Raw genomic sequence first — 18,047 nt, forward strand, 5'->3', positions numbered from 1 at the left:
TTCAAGGCTCGACGACATTTTAAGGGTTCATTTGAATTAGCTGGTCACAAATAGTATAGTAACTAATAAACTTAACTTTATATGCTGAAAAATATTTTGAAATGATAAAATTGATTTTATAAATAAACATTTATGAATTTGGATAGATATGATGAAATTCATCACAGTTCATGTAATTTTTCCTATATAATGACCTTGTTCACTTGGCCTTTTTATTTTGGTTCAAAATAATTCATGCCCATTTACATAATTATTTAGAAGAAATTAACACTATTTTTTCAGATTTACCCATATTTACATATCCCTAAGAAGATTTTTAAATTACTTCAATATTTTATGTTAGTTTAGTCAAAATACCTATTTTTTCTAGGAGTTAGTATTTTTTTTTTAAAGGTATGTACTAAAGGCTAATTGGTGGACACTTATTATGAACCCGAATGAGTAATCAACAGCAGATGTGATTGTAAAAGAAGTGTTGAATCTTAAATGTCAAACACAATAATAAAGTTATTTTTGTCTGCTCACGGAGTCGTTCATAAATATTACGGAATCAGATATATTAGTTCGAATTGGAGACTTTGAGAGAGTAATTATTAATAAAAAAGAAAAGACAAACACGCATAAATAGAAAATATTAAGATGAATGGAAGATTCAACAGTAAAAAAAACGTATGAGTACCTTGTCTTTATAAAGAGAACAAACATTAATAAGCTTAAGGTCAGTGTCAGTCAAACTTTAATTTTGAATCCTTATAGTCACATTTACATGGAAAAAAAAAACAATGATAAACAATTACAAGAAATAGAAAAGGGCTGAAAAAAAGATAGCTAACAATTATATAATTAATCTATATATTATAAAAGCACACATGCATGAGAGCATGTCCATATTATATATGTGATTTACAAAGACAGAATTAATATTTAGATACATATCGCGAAAGAGAAAATACAAAAAAAATAATCCAAGAAAGCAGGCATAATTTTGTGCACTGCTATATTGATGATTGACAAACAAGTAATACAAACAATTCCATACGAACCAAACAAAGAAGGAAAAAAAATAGACTCCACACATTACAAAAAAAATAATTAAAATAAACTATGATAAAATGGAATAATAAAATGTCTCCTTGACCATATCATCACATGGCTCTGACAGCTTGGAATCTTGGCTCTTTAGGTGAAAACTTGTGTTCACTATAAACATTCATGTAATCACCAAACACAAAAGCTGGATAATTACTAATTAATTCCACCTTATTATCTTCTTTATTATTCTTAACATGAATTAGCTGAGGTGCAGGAGCAATAGTAGCTTTTAAAGAAGGATTGTAAAAAGACGCAATTGACCTTCTATTTCCACTTTCCTTAGCCAAAACTCGATGCCAAACACTCTTGTATTTCCCGTTACTAAGGACCTCAATTTGGTCACCCGTGTTGATGACGATGGCGTTCTGGATCGGCTGAACGTCGATCCATTCGCCATCCTTAAGGATTTGGAGACCGTCCACTTGATCATCCTGAAAAAGCAAAATTACACCACCAGCATCGGTGTGTGCTCGTAGACCATTCACCATTTCGGGATTTGGACAAGGTGGATAATGACTGATTTTAGTCCCGAAAAATGCATTTTTGGAACCTTCTTCGCCGTTATTGAAGGCTTTATTGATGTAGCCTTTTGGTAGACCTAAGTTTTCGTCCATTACTTCCATCACTCGTTGTGCTAGATTCTTTACTTCTGATCGATACTCTTTCATTATTTCCCTGTTTAATTAATTCAAATAAATATATTATTAGTGTAAATTAAATGATCGAAATGATATAAAAGCATGTTTTATACTTCGTTGATTTGATTTGATTTTCTTCTTGTTACCAAAAAATGCAGCGTAAAGTAAATGATTGTTAATGTATAATCTTTCAAGTTATTGTGAAAAGTCATCTTAATCCTTCAAAAAAGAATTTTTGGGCATTGTCCCACTTTGAATGATCTTGAAAGAGTAAAGAATAAGAGGAGTAAGAGAGGGACTAGCTAGTGACAACTCAAGAGCGAAAAAATGAGAGCTTGAATTGATAATAGAGAGTGAGTTGCACACACACCTAAAAAAAAAGAAGTGTTTGCTTATTTTTGAGGTTACTAATACAATTTATTATGGATAGTTAATTAATTAATTATAGTTACATATCTTTTAGGTGATTTAATATTGTAAAAAGAAAATTAACCATCAAATTAAAGAATTAAATTAAACTCTTTTCTACATGACCTAAATGATGCAAGGTGGGTTTGCAAGTTACAAATCTAATTATTATTTCCGAGTTCATTTGAAAATTAGGAGGACAGAAAAAAGGTAAAATATCAAAACAACAAGAAGAAGATGTATAATTTTGTTGGTAATAGTAATCCGGCCAAATTTATAGGCCAAATTATGGGGCAGAACACTAAATAATGCACTTAGTTGAAGATTAAGTTTTAAATCTAGAAAATTATAAAGATCAATTCCGATTATATATATATATATTTAATGATCGATATACCGATATTCTAAAATTCTAAATTCGCCTAATGGTATTAATGTAAAAGTTAGACCTGAATTGAGGAATGTTGGAGGGCCATTCATTATCATCAGTGAGAAGGAATACATCTTCCCAGTCTTCATTTTCAACTTTGCTATTATTGTTCTCCATCTCATTCAACAATTTCATTGCTGTTGACTTGTTGAAATTCTCTTCTCTTTCCTTCTTGAAGCTTTCTGAAGAAACTATCTTCACCTTCTCAAGAAGTTCCACAGGAATCCCATGATTCACCAACTAAACAAATCACAATAATTCATGTTTCATACTTTGATTAGGCATGAAATTTAAGAAACGTAAAACAGAAGACTAGCTAGCTTTGAAATTTTTAGTTTTAAATAAAGTGCAATATTTGTGTGATTATTGTAAAAGCTTGTGTCATCATGATAAGATGAGAAGTTTATAATAAATTTATTTTCAAATTTAAAAATGTGCATTCTTTTTAAGACCTATGAAATTATAAGATAATAATGTCATTTTTCACTGTCTTATAGCTTTATGCTTGCTCATTCTAGCTAGTCGTGATGACTAAATAAGAAAAAATTACCTGAAAGAATCCCCATTCTTCACAGCAAGTGGCAATCTGAGCCAAAGTGTTGTCTCTCTCCTCTCCATTAAGTTTTGAGAAATCAATTACTGGAATAGCCATTGATGAAATTATAATAACAAGATACAAGTATCCAAAAAGAGAGATATGTTCTTTTTTTCTTTTTTTAGGCTGGCACTATTGTGTTGTGGTATAGGAAACGAGTACCATAGTCCTATTTATAGCCAAAATAATTTCATGATGTCAACTTTCTAAATAATTTATTTTTCTTATTTAATCAACATATATTTTAACAAATTAAGAAAGTGTAGCCGTTGGAGTAGCTAGGATAATTTGGACGGTGACAAAATGTTATTAATAATGAACATAAGAAACAAGGTCAATGCTTTATGAGTCATTGCCTATACCCCAAACAGAAGCATTTTCGTCAACACATAATAATTAATACTGCATTTCCATCTCATAATATTACTAATAATCAAATAATTAAGTTGTTAAGGACATAATTAATAGTAGTATTAGTACTGGTTCCTTTCATCCTTTGAATATTCATGAGCCTTCATGGGTTGCGCTAAAGTATTTATATTCAACCATTATAAGTTGGACAAATACACTAATTGCCCATTTGACCAAATTTCTTCAAAACACAAGTGTTTATTCTTTTTTTTAAAAACAAAAATACTTATTTTGGAAAGTTAACTGGATTTTATAGTAAAACTTGAGCATTTTTCAATAATGGTAGACAGACTTTTGTTGCGGGGAGAAATTGAAATAAATAAATAAATAACTGCCTAGAATTGTAGAAAGGCTTTTTTTTTTTTGGCAAATAAGAACTAAATTTATGCATTATCAACAATATATTTATGACCAAAGTCTCATAAACATTAAAAAAAAAACTTAATTATAAAGTCTCTCATAATAAATATTTGAAATTGTTTGTACAATTAAATAACTAATTGTAAAAGAATCCTAATTATACATTTTTTTCAGTAATTTGATATTTAAAATTACTTTTCAAATATTGGTCAAATATAAATTGCTTCTGAAATGCTAACAAATGTGTTAACTATTATTATTCAAAAGTACTTTTTAGAGTAACAGATTTTGAAAGCTTGGACAAATAGTTTGTAGCTCAAACTTATTAGTATTTTAATTAGCCAAAACAGAATTTCACTTAACCCTTTTTTTCTTTTTCTTTTTTGAAGAGTTTCAGTTTGAATAATTATAATAAAAAGATGTAATGGCTTCATAAATTGTTAATTACTTGAATATGGCTGCCGACAAGCACCGTTGACTATACACGTATTTTGCCTTTGACTTTCATAAAGCATGACATGTATTTTATTTGTATTTGTAATGTAAAGGGATCAGTTAATTAATTTAATCTACACTATTTTTAGGCATAATTTGAGGTCTAAGAAAGATGGTAACTTTAATTTAAAATTAATACTGAAATTTGTCAACGCTTTAATTAGTTAATTTAAGTAACTAATAGGGTCTGAACTGAAACAATTAATTTAAAAGTTAACTTTCTGGTAACATGTTAGAGGTCTTGAAGATAATATAATTTGTACCTTTGAGCCAGCTTCGTTTAATACTTCAATTGAACACTAGGTTAATTGTTGACCATTAATTTTATTCTGAATGTCCGAATATTGGGGTTCATCATTAATGGGTACAGCTAATATTGACCAATTAACAATATATGAGCATCAGATGAAACTACTTCTTCTTTAATCAAAAATTTTGAATTAGAGTCTTGGATATAAAAAATTCTCAGTAGGAAGTGTGTTCTTCCGAATGAAGGCCTATACGGCACGAATTCAAATTAGTTAAGCTCTAATATGAATACCAAATAGGGAATGAAAATATATATATATATATATATTGGATTTTTTTTATCTATCATTGATGGTATGTACTTTTATTAGTATCTCTCATCCATCTGCAATTTTTGATTTATTTATTACTATTACATGAGGCTAGGAGAATAAGAAACACTAGAGAATTATAAGATGAGATATCAAATATTATTAATACAAAATGAAAATTCAAATAGTCAATCAATTAGTACCTCGTCCATCCATCTTTATTTATCCATAATTATGCAAAATATCAACACATATACGTTACTTACGTCTTTCACAAAGCACCAAAAGCCAAACAAGAAAGATAGCAGCTTGAAGCTTGGCAAGTCACAAGCAGCTTCTATGCACCAGACTTTGTACTGTGAAAGAAATTTATAGGAATGGACAATTTATCAATAGCCAAGAAAATCTATAATTAACAAGCTTTGTTAATAGCACTAAATTTTGGAAATAAACATAGACCAAATTCTCATTGTTCTCAAAGGTTCTTCCTCCCAGACTCGTACCATTAGAACTTCCTTTCCTCTCCATAGCAACAACAACCTAATACGCCCTCTATAATCCCATAAGTGAGGTTTGTGAAAGGTAATATATATGCAGAATGGTTGTTTCCGATAGATCATCGGATCAAGTAAAGCATATAAAAAATCAAGTATACAAAGCAAATACATTAGCGAAGAAGTTATTCTGAAAAAAATGAAGAGAATTTTAATGATAATAACAAATAATGCGATAATTGAAACAAAGAAAACATGTAATATTAAAATCGAAAAATAAGATAGTAGGAGAATAATAATACTAATAATATTGATAAGGAACGCTCGATTACCTACTAACCCTGTATCATAATCCTTGACCCCCTACCCCCAAAAGGAAAAGAAACATAAACCAAAATAAATAAAAAATAAGAAGTATGACAATTCCAAGAAGAACAAGCTAGATTAACTATCATGACAGAAATATAATGCATATGCTAACCAACACCACTATGAAACAAATTAATTTGTCAAGCATTTAACTTTATAACCATAGCATTTCTAAAGATCAGCAACAGGTGAGCTAACAGTAGCGATGATATATATGATAGCTCAAGAGAAAAGGTGATCTGATTAAACAAAATTCACTTTCCGTAGCTGAAACTAAAATTGGTCCGCACATTCACCAAAAAAATTAAGAAAATTGAAAAGCTTCTATTTTTCTATTCTTTTGATGTACAAATCATACAAGTCTGGCAGTCCAGCTTTGACAGGCAACACATACTTGTCCAAAACCTTCGATTCAGGCCATGTCATAACAGTGTAAAAATCGTGCCTACTCTTTATCAGATTCTTTTCATTGATGACTTTTGTCACAATATATCCAAACTATCCCTTAGACGTGACATGGCGAATAGAATTCCAAAAGATTCTAAACAAGCCACTTGACATAAGTATGGCACTAAGATAATCAACATAATCAAATAAATCGAAAAGCGGAACATGAGTTTCAAATGATATCTCATACGATACCAAAATCAAAGTACAAAGACTTCATAAACGGAATTATACTACGTATGACGACTAGCCTCTACTAATCATGAGTGTGACTAGTACAACCCTAGCTCACGAATAGTCTGAACACCGAAATGACTGTAAGAACCATAAGAAGTTATAATATGGCCATGTCTTCGGACCATGAGGACTCACCAAAAGCTAAGCAAATCTGATTAATCCTCTAGCCACGGCCGGATGGAGGAACGTCAGAACCTATATTATAAAACAATATAGGCACAAGAGATGTATGTGTCAATATTTAGAATGTAATGAGTATGGAGGATATGAAATAACGTGGTATAATACATGATATGAAAACATGATAAGGCAATGACCATTGCTGCCCTCAAGCGAACCACTTGGTCTGATCACTCATTCAATCACTCAGCGGAAGACTTGGCTCAATAGACAGTTAGCTCAAGTGGGCATTTAGAAACATCATTATCAATAAATAAATAATAAATTGAAAATACTCCAAAAGTATGATGTAGCTCAACGTCATAAACTCAATAATGAAATTATATATGGTTTAAAAATAGACTCTGAAGAATCCTTCTACTGACCTCTACTCTTTCTATGAAGCATCTAACTAACTCGTAAGAAGGTGCTGAGATAAGTCCACGGCTACCTCAAAGAATTATTAAATAATAAAGAATGACCGGAAAGAAAGGATCTCCCCGAATGCAAAGAGGTCTCACCAAAAATTGGAGAAGTAGATCCTCAATGATACGTCTGTTGATGATCACTAATACTTGTGTCTGCAACATAAAATGATGCAGGCTAAATGACGTACATGGAATGTACGAGTATGTAATATAAATGAAAGAAAACTTACTCAAATATACTCAACTCAACTCAAGAGACTCACTCTGAAATGACTCAACTCAATAAAGCATAAAATCAAATAATACAATGCTTTATATGATATGCAATAATAAATACAACTTAGTATATAAAAATATAATATTTTAGTCTTGTGAAGTTTCTATAACCGATAACTATCACTTATGAGCTAGTGATGATACAACGTTTTGCACTACTATTGTCGTAGCCGTCCAATACCTTGCCAGGGTAAGGGACGATCACCCTCACTAGATCCATAATCAATCAAAGTCCATCGTTTTGGGACTTAGAGAGGCATAGCCTCTATCCTACGTTGGCTACGTAGATTATGGGATTTGGGTTGCCTCTAATCTTACCCCATACCGGTGCTCAATTCCACTCCCAAAATACTTTATTATGCTCATATACATCAAGTGAGAAAAATACTCAATTAACTCATTTAGTCTCTTTTGGACTTAGCTCAAAACTCAACTCATCTCAACTCAAAGAATGCATTTAAAGCATAATTTAACTCCTCAACTTAGACTCAAAAATAGATGTTTAAAATGCTCAACTCATTTATAATCAATAATTCTCATGCTCAAAATAATAATTGAGAGACTTCTCAACTCATGCTCAAAATGTTAAATGAAAGACTTCTCAAAATCAACTCATGTTCAAACTCTTTCTCAATCAAAGATGAAAATATTCGTTCTTTAGGCTCTAAATAGTGCATAAAATAATTGATGCATAACTCAATTAGGGTTCATGTGAATGCAAAAATGAATCCATACTCTCAAAAAAACTCAACTCATAAAACTCATCAAGATATATTAAAATATATACAAGAACACAATAAAATTTATATACAATACTCAATAGGAATTATAAATAACTCAAGAACTCAACTCACGCAATCTTGAAACTCAACTCAACTAGAATCAATGAAGATGTAGGGCACGCAGAAGAACTCAATCCATGTTATAATTATAATTGCATACCTTAAAAGCTCCACAAATATTGAGGAAGAATCCTATCTTGAAGAAGAAGAATCAAGAAACCCTTTCTTGAAATTCTTGGATTCATTTTCTTGGAAACTCTATGGTTAGGATTTAAGATTTTCCTTAGAGATTCACGAAGAAATTTTGATTGGAAAGCTTGAAATCTATGGAGAAGAACTTACCTTGATGAAGAATTTTGAAAGAGAACCCTAACTTGATATTTTCTTGAAAATTCTTGAGCGTTAAAGTTTAGGAGTGAATGAGAGGGTTTTTAATTAAGAAAAACTAATTTCTACACATTTAGGTACATTAAAATAACTCCCTAAAGATTTATATGACAAAAATACCCTCAAAACAAATTAAAGGAACGTCGTTTGTCTTAGGCAGTGAAGTTCGTATCCTCTCCGTGTCTCAGAGCCATTGTGGACTTCTACCAGGTTGGAGTGTCTCTAGTAAAATGACCATAATTTTTACTCCAAACTTTAAATGAGGAAAACTTGGTGGATTTGGAAAGAGAACACATAGATATTTAATTTGGTAGGTCATGGTCTACCTAAAACTTAATATTCTAAGAGTTATGGTTATTTGAAGTTGACCCTTATAAGATCTTATACGAAAATTTAATTGGTAAAGAATCTTTGAACTCGACTTAGTACTAGAGGTTCCTTATGACTCTAATTCACCTCTAATACAGAACTTAAGAATTGATTTACAAATATATATACAATTAGAAGTCATCGAGTTCGAGTCTATATGCATATGAAGAATGGCTCGGGTGTTAGCCTTAAATATTTAGGGTGTTCATACTTTTAGACAGAGTATTAGTAGACTAAGAAGATAGGCTACAAAATAGCCATACCTCATCTTAATATGGGTTGGTTTATTCAAGGTACCACTAAGTATTAGTAGACAATATTTTTATGTTTAAATTCATGGAAATAAGACAAGAACATGCATCACCTTGTCCTCAACCTCTAGGTTGAATTGTTGATCTCTATATAGTGCTCCACGTTGTTCATATTTTTTCCTTGTTCAATATCAAATTAACCAACTATCTAGAATAAAGTATCTCAAAACAAAAACTTACAAAATATCAATGGATAAACTAAATAAGATAAGTAGGACAAATTTCCAATCACTTTCATCAATAGCACAATAGAATGTATCATCATTGATATAAAACATATAGGCTTTTGAGCCAAATGGGAAAGTTTTAATGTCTTACCCTCAAGTGGAAATACTCGATATGTTAGCAATACCTAATTATTCCTACAACACAATTGATTAGCTTCTACGGACTTAGAATTTATAATGATCTGTCCCCATCGTTATGGACAAGTCAACAAGGAAGGAAATTATGCCAGAAAACTCTTGAGTAGAAACTTAGAAAAATTGAGCCTAGGTTAGACTTGGACGGAATCTGAGTCAGATGAGATTTGGATAATCCAGTAATAGATGAGTGATGATTTTATCAGTGTGATAGTTAGAATTGATATCCAAGACACTAAGGAGCCTGTACGACTTTACAAAATCAAATTCGGGTGAGTAGAAATCCTGTAATTGATCTTGGCGTGAAGGGTTAATTTTAGGACATCATGTTTTGAGGGCATGTTGCAAAATGAGGGTTTGGGACAAAAATTCGAAGCTTTTATTTCCATGTGACCTACCATGGTGGGATTGTACCTGTTATGGCAGTCGCCATAGTGGGGTAAGTGTCACCATGGCTGGACAAATGCGGTTTTAAACAGGTAAAAGTTTGTAAGCTGATTTTATTCCTCTCACTTTGTTCTAGAGAGACCAGAAGTGACCTAGGGTGATATTCCTTTAATTTTTCACCAGATTTTGTGTGAAAGGCAGGTTAATCGCTCCTTTATCTTGTATTTTGGTTCTTAGGACCTAGAATCTATGGTAAATACCTTGAGGGAGGGTTCTTGACCTTAATTTAATGGTAAGAAAAGACTTAGTTGGTGGGAGGTCATATAAAAGTGGCCAAGGGTTAGAATTTTGATGTAACCCAGATATTGGAGGCCAATAGTTCATTGATTTGTGCATTTTTTGTGTAATTTTAGACCGACAACAAGCTAAAAAACTTCAAAAAGGGAAAGCTCCAGCTTTTTAGAGTTTTCAAGGATTGGTTTTGGTGATGGTTTTTACATTCTTGTCTATATTACATGTGCTTGTTGTTGCAGTTAATAATATTGTCTGCATGTGTGAGACTAGAAAAGATGTAACAAATTTAATCAAGTGAATTCTGAGATTAATTGCACGAAATGAATCTGTTACTTGACTATGCAAGCATGTGCAACATTCATTGTGGTTTTTATAAATGTGATTGAGGTTGTGGTTGATATACATGTGTACCTAGGGATTGGGTGTCACATTCTGACACATACACATACATATAGGGATGGGGTGTCACATTCTGACACATACATATATACATAAAATGATTGGATTTTATGTTCTGACACACATATACACACATATATATAGGGATCGGGTGTCACATTCCGACACAACTCATTTTTGGGTATGGATCCCATGAGAGGATTAGTTGTTGAGAAAGACATTGTGAACTAAATCATGCTTATGAACTTGCTAATTAGTAATGTGTTTCATAGATGCCTGTCTTTACTACTTTATAGTTGCTTGCATATGTTTCATTGACTGGATTGATCGCGTGATCCTACTAGTACACCATTGATTATGTGTACTGATACTGCACTTACTTTTTCCTTATTGAGTATAGGGCATGTTTAGGTGGCTATTGACAGACTCAGCTAGGAGACTAGTGATTGTTGAATTTAAGGGTGAGCCAACTCTTTCAGGCTGTCGTGGATTCCATCTTAGTTCTTAGTCTACCCTTCTGAACTTAGATTGTATCCCTTACTCTTAGAATTGCTATGTAGTAGCTTTGGTACAATGACTTTCAGGTTTTAGGGGGTTGACTTCCCCATGTTTTATTTATGACTATGTTGAGTTATTCCTAAGTTAATAGATTCAGCTTAAAACTTATATAAAATCTGTTGCCACATCTTTTTATGCTTACTTTTGTATCAGGATGCTAGTCTGGGGTGTAGTTTTACTTCTCCCACTGAAGGGTTAGTGTGGGTGCCACTCATAATCCATTTTAGGTCGTGACAAAGTTGGTATCATAGCCCTAGGTTCGTTGATCTTATTGTATCAAAATCACTCTAGTAGAGTCTTGCCGAATGGTACAGAGATGTCTATACTTTTCTTTGAGAGGCTACAAGACTTTAGGAAATATCCTTATCTTCTTCTTTCTTCGTGCTATGACTTGATTCCAATTGGTATTTGGTGATCTAAATTGGTATTTAACCTCTTGCACTCTCTTATTAGCAGATGGTTAATAAGGTTACAATGGTGTATGGCCCGTAGCTCCCGTCAAGCCATAGGAGGAGCCAGTTGTTAGAGGGCATGGTTAAGGTAGAGGCAGAAGAAGGGGCCGTGAGAGACGTCCAGGAAGGACCACACTTTCCAGGGGTGAGGTTCAAGATGATAATGTTCCATAGGGAGAGGCCCCTCCCATACCCCAGCCAAAGGTAGAAAAAGATGCAGAAGTCGAGGTTGGAGGACTTTCCCCATCTGGACCCAGTTATAGCCAGCAGATCATGACTTTTTTGAATGGGTTGGTAGGAACTGGAGCCATTCCCACAGTGCCCATGGCCCAATCTCCAGTTGCTCATCCTACTATTGTAGTTCCTCAAATGGATGTAGTGTTGGACTCTGATGCCTTTTTTCATCCACTTCTGGGTCCAGTGGTGACTGGTACTGAGCATCATATATTGACTAAGTTTTTGAAGCTAAAGCCTCTAATGTTTTTTGTGAGTGAGGATGCTTATGTGTTCATTCTAGACTGCTATGAGAGGCTGCAAAAATTGGGAATAATCCACCAGTATGGAGTTGAGCTCGTGACCTTCCAGCTTTAAGGTGAAGCCATGTAGTAGTGGAGGACCTTCGTGGAATCTGGATCGCCAGTTTTGCATACACTCACTTGGGTTAAGTTTCATGCCTTGTTTTTGGAGAAGTATGTGCCCAAAACACTGAGAGACCATAAGAAGGATGAGTTCATAGATTTTGAGCAGGGTGGCATGATAGTGGCTACTTACGAGGCTAAGTTCCATGCCTTATCTAGATATGCTATGCAACTAGTGACTATAGCGGAGGAGAGGATCAGTTTATTCGTCAAGAGATTAAATCTTGAGTTATAGGTATTGTCTGTTCACATGACCTCTACAGGTAGAAGTGTAACACCCCCGAAGTCTTTAGCCTAAACTAACACTGAATAATACCTTGAAGTCTTTAGCCTAAACTAACACTGAATGATCTGAAATTTCACTAGAGGCTGGCCATGAGAATTTTCACGGGTCGTGTCACTCTTCACGACCTATGAAGAGTGCCCGTAAAGAGGCTTGAAAAGTAGGAGATAGGGTAAAGAAGGGACTATAGAAGGTTCTACGTCCCCTGGACCCCTGAGACACGCGAGGATCATAGGACAGGACCACGCCACATAGTGGTCTCCATGGTGGCCACCTCTCCCTAAGAAAGTCTGAGTCTCTGACCACGACACCTACTACGGACCATGATTAGCATAACAGACCATAGTGGACTCCATAAAGGTCAACCCCTCCTGACTCATGCTCAAGTTCAGGACCACGGACACCACTACAAATCGTAGTGGCCTTCTGTGAAGAGTGCCCATCAAGTTTAATGAAGGGCATTTCGGTCTTTTCCCATCTTTTCCCAACTGAACCCTACTTATTTAGGGATAAAAAAAATAGTACGTTATCATACACAATAAGTTTTCCTCTCATTCATACTTGTACTTTCTTGAGAGAAATGATTGGAGAAAAGAAAGAAAGCTAGGGTTATAGGTCTTCGAACAATCCCTTTGAGTTTTGATTGCTCCCTCTAACTTCTAGGTATGTAAGGCTGAACTAAATTATAGACTTTGTTCCTCTATGTGCCGATGATTGTGATAGATTGATTTTAAATGGAATAAGTCTCCATGATTGTGTTTCTTAAGAATTTGTTTCTTAAATTTCACGTGTTTTACTGATTATTGAGAAATTGATGATTTTGTATGAACTAGTTTCTTGAAAAAATGATTTGAACTAAGTGAATGGCCTCACTTGAATGTTTTCATAAATGATTGTTCAAACCTCTTTTAAATAAATGATTGGGAATGATTAGAAAATTTATTAGTTGAAAGATTTGATTGGATAGAATTGATGAACTGATTAGAGTCCATTTCAGACTTGTTGAGTTGGCATGATTTGGATTGATTTTCTTATGGGCTTTGAGTCTTGGATAGAGTATCGAGCACCGAATTAGGTTAGAGTAAGTAATTAATATAACCTAATAACTACATCGCCAAACGTAGGAGATGATTTAACCATTGAGTCGGATGTTTCCTAGTCTATTGTTCTGACATGATAAGACTTGATTGGTTCTAGATCCATTATTGGTTGATTCATTCTTATCCTAGCAAGGTATTGAACAAAAGTGGAAACAACGTCGGCTTGTTGTACTATTACTGCTTATAATGATGTTGTTGGATAAGAGAAACTCTCATATAGGTCTTGATAGTATTCATGTTAGATTGGATTGGATTGTATAAGATTGGTTTCTGTCTAAACCTTACTCTTTCTTTAGACTTATAACATTTTGATTGAGTTCCTTTGTTTTAAGTTGATTGTGGAGATTGAGGTGAGTATTGTTGACTGTTTCTTTTTCCTGCTATTTTACATACATGTACTGACGCCTTTTGGCCTGCATTATTTCATGATACAAATATAGGTGCTAGAGATCATCAACAGGCACTCCGTTGAAGATCCATCTTCTTTTTTCTGACAGTGGTGACACCTCCTTTCCTTCGGAGGAATCATGATTATTTCCTTTTCTTCTTGTATTTTCTTTTAAGTAGCCATGGACTCTTCATTGGCACCATCTAGTTGAATAGAATAGAGGCTTCATAGACTAGACAGTGATAGATTTGTAGTTGATGTTTCTATTCCTTAGATTTGTTTCCTTTAAAACTAGTGTCCTTTGAGTTGACCTGAACCATTTTTCTTAAAGCTATTCTTTTTATATGGAATGATTTAGATTGTTAATTGACATAGTCCACTAAGATTGTGTTTTCTATCGTAGTAAGTCTTCCGCTGAGTGCATGAATGAATATGTGATTTAACCAAATGGTTCGCTTGGTGACCAACAATGGTCTTCAAGTGCCGGCCATTCTTAGAGTACCCACTTGGGGCATGAAAAACTTAGTATTAGAGCATAGAGTACAAGAGTCTTAGGGAGTCTATGAAGTCGTGTCTAGTAGAGTCTTGCTTATGGGTGTGTTGTGCACCATACTTATAATCAGAAGGCTATAGGATATTAGGAAATTATTTCACTTGTTTACACTCTGAGTTCGTGCTAATGAGTTTAATTCTAATAGTTCCTTCCTAATTCATGCTTTACATATTTGCAGATAATGCCTCCTAAATGCACCGCTAGCCAGAGCAACATCGCCAATAATGAAGCTCCATAATCTGAGATACCCCTACCATCAGGAGTTAGAACTAGGGGATGACCTACAAGGTCTACTGAGGTACCCTAAGAGCCTACTACTCAGCCTACACCAACTTCAGAGGCTGATTTTCAAGGAGCGACTGCTATGCTCACTCAGTTAGTTATTGCCAGAAATGGTAGCCAGAGTTCTCCACCTCCTAGCTTTAGTTCTCAAGAGTTATCTTCTGCCATGAGGATTAAAGACTTCTTGAGAATGAACCCACCAGTTTTCATGGGTTTTATAGCTGAGGAGGACCCCCAGAACTTTATCGATGAGATATGGAAAATATTAAAAGCAATGCATGCTACTGAAATTGAGGGGGTCGAGTTGGTTTCCTATCAACTCATGGATGTTGCTAATGTCTGGTATAACCAGTGGGAAGAAGGTAGAGGTGAGTATGCGGAGCTTGCTATTTGGGATGAATTCGAGGGAGCATTCCTTGATCACTTCTTTCCTAAGGAGATAGGGGAAGAAAAGGTAGAAGAGTTCATGAATTTGAAACAAGAGGGGATAACTGTAAAGGAGTACAGCCTTAAGTTCATCTAGCTTTCTAGATATGCTCCGTAGATGGTTCCAAATATGAGGTCTAAGATGAGGAAATTTGTCTTTGATTTGGGCAGACACATGAAGAAGGAGTGTTAGTCATCACTGCTAATTTTTGACATGAACCTTTCTTGGTTGATCGTATATGCTCAGCAGGTAGAGGATGATAAAAAGAAAGACAAGGAATAACACTTAATCAAGAATGCAAAATCAACTGGACATGAGAATGAGTAGAGGCAGAGTAAGGGCAACAGATTATTCTTTAAGAAAAGGTCTTCCAACTATGCTCCATCAGCGGCAAGTGAACCAATGCCATATAACAGGTATGATCAGCAGGTACAGATTCATAAGAATTCCAGAGCCTATGGTTCTCAATCCTAAGTTAGTGTGTCTTAAGGTTCGAAAAGAAAGCCACCTTATGGAAAGTGTGGTAAGCTCCATCTAGGAGAGTGAAGAGAGGGAAGGAATGAATGTTACAAATGTGGTAAAGTGGCCCATTTTTAGAGAGAGTGTCCAACATAAGGCAACAGAGCCCAGTCTTCTACAATGGCGCCACCAGCTAGAGGTAATTAAAGAGGTACCACTTTAAGTACGGGCGGATATTCAAACCGTCTATATGTTATGGGTAGATATCAAGATCAGGAGAACTTCCTAGATGTTATGACAGGTTTGATTCGTCTTTACTTTTGATTGTTATGTTCTGATGGACTCGGGTGCCACGTTATCATTTGTATCTCCTTATGTGGCTAGTAGATTCGATAGAACTCCGGAGTGTCTTCTTGAACCTTTTAGTGTATCTACATGTTGGTGAGTCTATCTTAACTCAGAGGGTTTATAGAGATTTGTGAGTCTATCTTAGCTCAGAGGGTTTATAGAGATTGTAATGTGTCTATCTATCATAAGGATACCATGGCCGACTTAGTTGAGTTGAATATGGTTGATTTTGATATGATTCTTGGCATAGACTAGATTTATGTTTTTTATGCCTCTATTGATTGTAGGACTCAGATTATTAAGTTCAGTTTCTCGAATGAGCCTGTCTTAGAATAAAAGGGTAGTCTTGTTGTGCCTAAGGGTAAATTTATCTCCTACCTTAGGGCTTGAAAATTGATTTCTAAATGGTGTATTTATCACATCGTGTGAGTGAAGGATGATATTGTGGAGTCTCTATCCCTCGAATCTATCTCGTTTGTAAATGAGTTTCCTAAGGATCTACCAGGAGTCCCTCCTGATAAAGAAATAGACTTTGGGATTGATGTCCTTCCTGATACACAACCTATCTCTATTCCTCCATATAGAATGGCTCCTACTGAGTTAAAAGAATTGAAAGAAGAGCTAAAAGATATCCTAGCTAAGGGATTTATTAGGCTGAGTGACTCACCCTGGGGAGCTCCTGTCCTATTCATGTGAAAGAAAGATGGGTCGTTGAGAATGTGCATTGACTATTGTCAACTAAATAAGGTCACCATAAATAACAAGTACCCCCTTTCCAGGATAAATGATTTGTTCCACCAATTTCAGGGTGCCACTTTTTTCTCCAACATAGATCTCATATCAGGCTATCATCAATTGAAAGTAAGGGAGTGTGACATTCCAAAGATAACTTTTCAAACCCGATATGGTCACTTTGAGTTTCTTGTTATATTGTTTGGTTTGACCAACGCTCCTGCAACATTTATGGACTTGATGAATAGAGTATTCAAATAGTATTTAAACATATTTGTGATTATATTTATAGATGATATACGATCTATTCGAGGAGTGAATAGGAACATGCTAATCATTTTAGAATTGTTCTTCAGACTCTTAAAGATAAGGAGATGTATGCTAAGTTTTCAAAGTGTGAATTTTGGCTTGCTTCTATGGCATTCCTAAGCCATGTTATATCCAGTTAGGTCATACGAGTTGATTCACAAAATATTGAAGCGATTAAGAACTAGCCAAGGCCCACATCTCTGACTGACATAAGAAGTTTCTTGGGTTTGGCCTAATACTACCATAGATTTATTAAAGGGTTCTCATCCATATCTTCACCATTGACTAAGCTAACTCAAAAAAAGACTAAGTTTTAATGGTCAGATGCTTGGGAGAAGAGTTTTCAAGAGTTGAAAATGAGGTTGACTACTACACCAATGTTACCCCTACCAGAGGGAACAAATGGTTTTGTTATCTATTGCGATGTGTCCAGAGTTGGATTGGGTTGTGTGTTAATGTAAAAGGGTAATATTATTGTATATGCTTCCAGACAGCTTAAGACTCATGAGAGGAACTATCCGACTCATGATCTTGAGTTGGCAACTGTAGTATTCTCTCTCAAGATTTGGCATCATTATCTCTATGGATTACATATGGACATATTCACAGAACACTAGATCCTACAATATGTGTTTACTCATAAAAGCTGAGTTTGAGGTAGAGGAGATAGATTGAGTTATTCAAGGACTATGATATAAGTATTCTCTACCACCCAGATAATGCTAATGTTATTGCTCATGCTCTTAGAAGGTTACCTATGGGGAGACGTGCCCATGTAGAGAAGGGAAAGAAGGAGTTGGCCAAAGAGGGGCATAAACTTGCATATTT

At 34.5% G+C, this 18,047-nt stretch overlaps 1 protein-coding gene across 1 annotated transcript; it reads right to left on the reverse strand.

Moving 5' to 3' along the window:
• Positions 1-835: 835 nt before the first annotated feature.
• Positions 836-3,280, reverse strand: LOC129903426 (1-aminocyclopropane-1-carboxylate oxidase 5-like). Its single transcript, XM_055978982.1, has 3 exons — positions 3,119-3,280; positions 2,588-2,808; positions 836-1,767 (listed from the first exon to the last, which is right to left on the reverse strand). The coding sequence occupies exons 1-3, from the start codon at positions 3,218-3,220 to the stop codon at positions 1,146-1,148; spliced, it is 945 nt and encodes a 314-aa protein (XP_055834957.1). The 5' UTR covers positions 3,221-3,280; the 3' UTR covers positions 836-1,145.
• Between the last annotated feature and the right edge of the window lie 14,767 nt (positions 3,281-18,047).

The sequence above is a fragment of the Solanum dulcamara genome, chromosome 9 (genome assembly GCF_947179165.1).
Source record: "Solanum dulcamara chromosome 9, daSolDulc1.2, whole genome shotgun sequence".
NCBI classification, from domain to species: Eukaryota; Viridiplantae; Streptophyta; class Magnoliopsida; order Solanales; family Solanaceae; genus Solanum; species Solanum dulcamara.